General features: G+C 39.8%; 1 protein-coding gene across 1 annotated transcript in view; it reads left to right on the top strand.

The window, feature by feature from the left end:
- Positions 1–2,500, top strand: part of LOC138057069 (pre-mRNA-splicing factor ISY1 homolog) — a 20,810-nt gene that overhangs the window by 4,879 nt on the left and 13,431 nt on the right. The window contains exons 4-7 of the mRNA XM_068903084.1: positions 631–696; positions 1,092–1,134; positions 1,825–1,937; positions 2,056–2,117. Coding sequence (XP_068759185.1) covers positions 631–696; positions 1,092–1,134; positions 1,825–1,937; positions 2,056–2,117 — 284 coding nt within the window. The remainder of the gene's footprint in view (positions 1–630; positions 697–1,091; positions 1,135–1,824; positions 1,938–2,055; positions 2,118–2,500) is intronic.

The raw sequence follows: 2,500 nt of genomic DNA, 5'->3' as shown, positions 1-2,500 counted from the left end.
AGCAACAAGGATAACAAAGATATCTTTAAATTGGCATTTTAGCAGGTGTTTGACAATTTTAATGTGAATCTCCATAAAAACAAAGGATTTCTAACTTCTATTCCGATTCTGCAATATGGTCAATCGAACACACCCTTAAAGAGTTTACTCTGTCTATAAATGCCAGACGATTTTACTCGCCAATGGAGACCACTTCTGGAGGTGAATGGGTCAACACTGTCTACAGTGTAGCTCCGTTCAAAAACCATGTCTCCTTTAATGTTGTGTGTATATTATTTTAATTTTACCATTCTTTGTAAATGCCAGTCGAAAAGTCCCTCATGGAACTGTCATTAATGTAGATAAAGATAAAGATGAAGATGAAGATTTGGGGTTAATAATTATAAATGACTGTTGGAATGTGCATTCAGCAAAATTTGCACCCCATCCTCTGAAGGATCTTTGGTGTTGTCCCTGCCATCCCTCCATCCCTCCAAAAAAATAGAATGTAGGTCTTAAATTTTTTTTGTTTCTAAAGTATTGCTTTTGCCACCTTCTTGCTCAGGAAATCCCCATGGAGGTACTTTGTGAGGGTATGGATTTTTTCTGGTATTACTTAATTTAACATTATTTTGCTTCTTATGCTATCAGGAAAGACGACCCTTCCTTGCAACTGAATGTGATAATTTACAAGAAGCTGAGAAATGGAGGCATCAGGTTTGTCACTTTTCCTACTGATTACCAGTAAGTCTATAACTTAACTCCTTTGAATAGCCATTTTAATTTTAAGACTTCACGAAATACGGTCTGTCATCATAATGGTCATTATTAGTAACAGCATTAGCTTCTTCATCATCATCATCATTCTGAGCTTTTTATTTTTCTGGAAAACTATGTTTATCTCAAAATGGATGTCTTACATGTAGACTGCAAACCAAGCCTCAAGGGTCGTCTGGAAAGCAAAATTGTCCCGGGGATTGACTCCAGACCCTGAGAGGTTTTGCATGCATGCGTAACAACACTAGTCTTGCTTTCAAGCAAGCCTTCCACCCACCTATCCCCAGGCCACCTGAAAAGGCTTTACACTTCTTAAACGACTTTTCTCTTCACAGATTATAAGAGAAGTTGCCAAAAAAGTTGCACAGATTCAAAATGGTAAGTTAACACTGTCCCTGTTTTAACAACCCCCACATCCACTAAAACTATGTCCCCTTTAACCCATTGACTCCTAGAAGTGAGACTTAATAGGATTTACTCTGTCTAACGCCAGGCGATTTTAGTCATCAATGGCGGGGGAGGGGGTATTTCAGGAGTCACTGGGTTAATGAACAGCCTCTACATCCCCTCAAAAATTATGTCCTCTTTAACCCATGCATTGACTCTTAGAAGGGAGACTTAATCGATTTTACTTTGTCTAATGCGAAACGATTAAATTTTTCCTCATCAGTGGGGGCAGCTTTGTGTGACAAATTTCCGTCGTTTTGTTTTGTTGTTTGCAAGGACTTTATAAAAAAGTTGGTTCAACGATATCAAACTCGGTTCGATGGCTGAAGAGCAAACACACTGTCTTATAACTACTAGACTGTCGAGATAGCCACTCCAAACAGACATAAATCCGTAGATAAAACATTGACATAATGTTTATAGTTGCAATTTGATCCACTTTAGGTCTAATTTAAGACAAAAGGCTTGGTTACTAAGAATGGTATCGACCATCAAAAATGGCAACAACCGTTTACGAAATTGAAATTAGCATACATGTCAGTGGATTAATATATTATTGAAATGTTCTTGTAACAAATCCAACTCTATATTATTCTGAAATAATCTACTTGACTCTTTCAGCTGGCCTTGGGGAATTCAGAATCCGAGATCTCAATGATGAAATTAATAAACTTCTGCGAGAAAAGCGACATTGGGAAGATCGAATTAAAGAACTAGGAGGTCCAGACTATGGGGTAAGTGTAAGAATGCTGCTTTTTTTTTACGTTAATTTGTTTCAAACTTTCAGGCAGGGATATGTGTTTGTTTCATGCATGATCCTTAAACAAAACTTATTAATTTATTAATTTCCAGAAAATTGGGCCAAAGATGTTGGACCACGAAGGGAAAGAGGTTCCTGGTAACAGAGGATACAAGTATGGGATCAGAAATAATAAGACCTTGTCAGTGGTAGATCCAGGGGAGGCCCCCTCTCACCCCCACCTCCCCCCGCACCTCCTCTCCCGCTCCCCTCCCCCTTCCCCCTGCACGGAGCTCCCCTATAATTTATGCTTGCACGATTTGTGCAGGCGAGTTTCTGATTGGCGAAGATCAACAATGGCTCACTTCACGCGTCTAGTCGTGATTTCGGGAGTGACCGCTGTTTCCCGAAACGGCGACTGGTACTCAAGCTAGAGACTACCAGGATCAAATTTAATTTGTGGTCAGAATCCTCTTTAACCTGGAATATTCAATGCACGGAAGAGAACCTTAACCTTTGGGGTGTTGAGATGGCGCAGTGGTGAGAGCACTTGCCTCC

Source organism: Montipora capricornis, chromosome 7, assembly GCF_036669925.1.
Source record: "Montipora capricornis isolate CH-2021 chromosome 7, ASM3666992v2, whole genome shotgun sequence".
NCBI lineage: Eukaryota > Metazoa > Cnidaria > Anthozoa > Scleractinia > Acroporidae > Montipora > Montipora capricornis.
The sequence above is the reverse complement of the archived record's forward strand: the minus strand, read 5'-3'. Positions and strand labels throughout refer to the sequence as shown.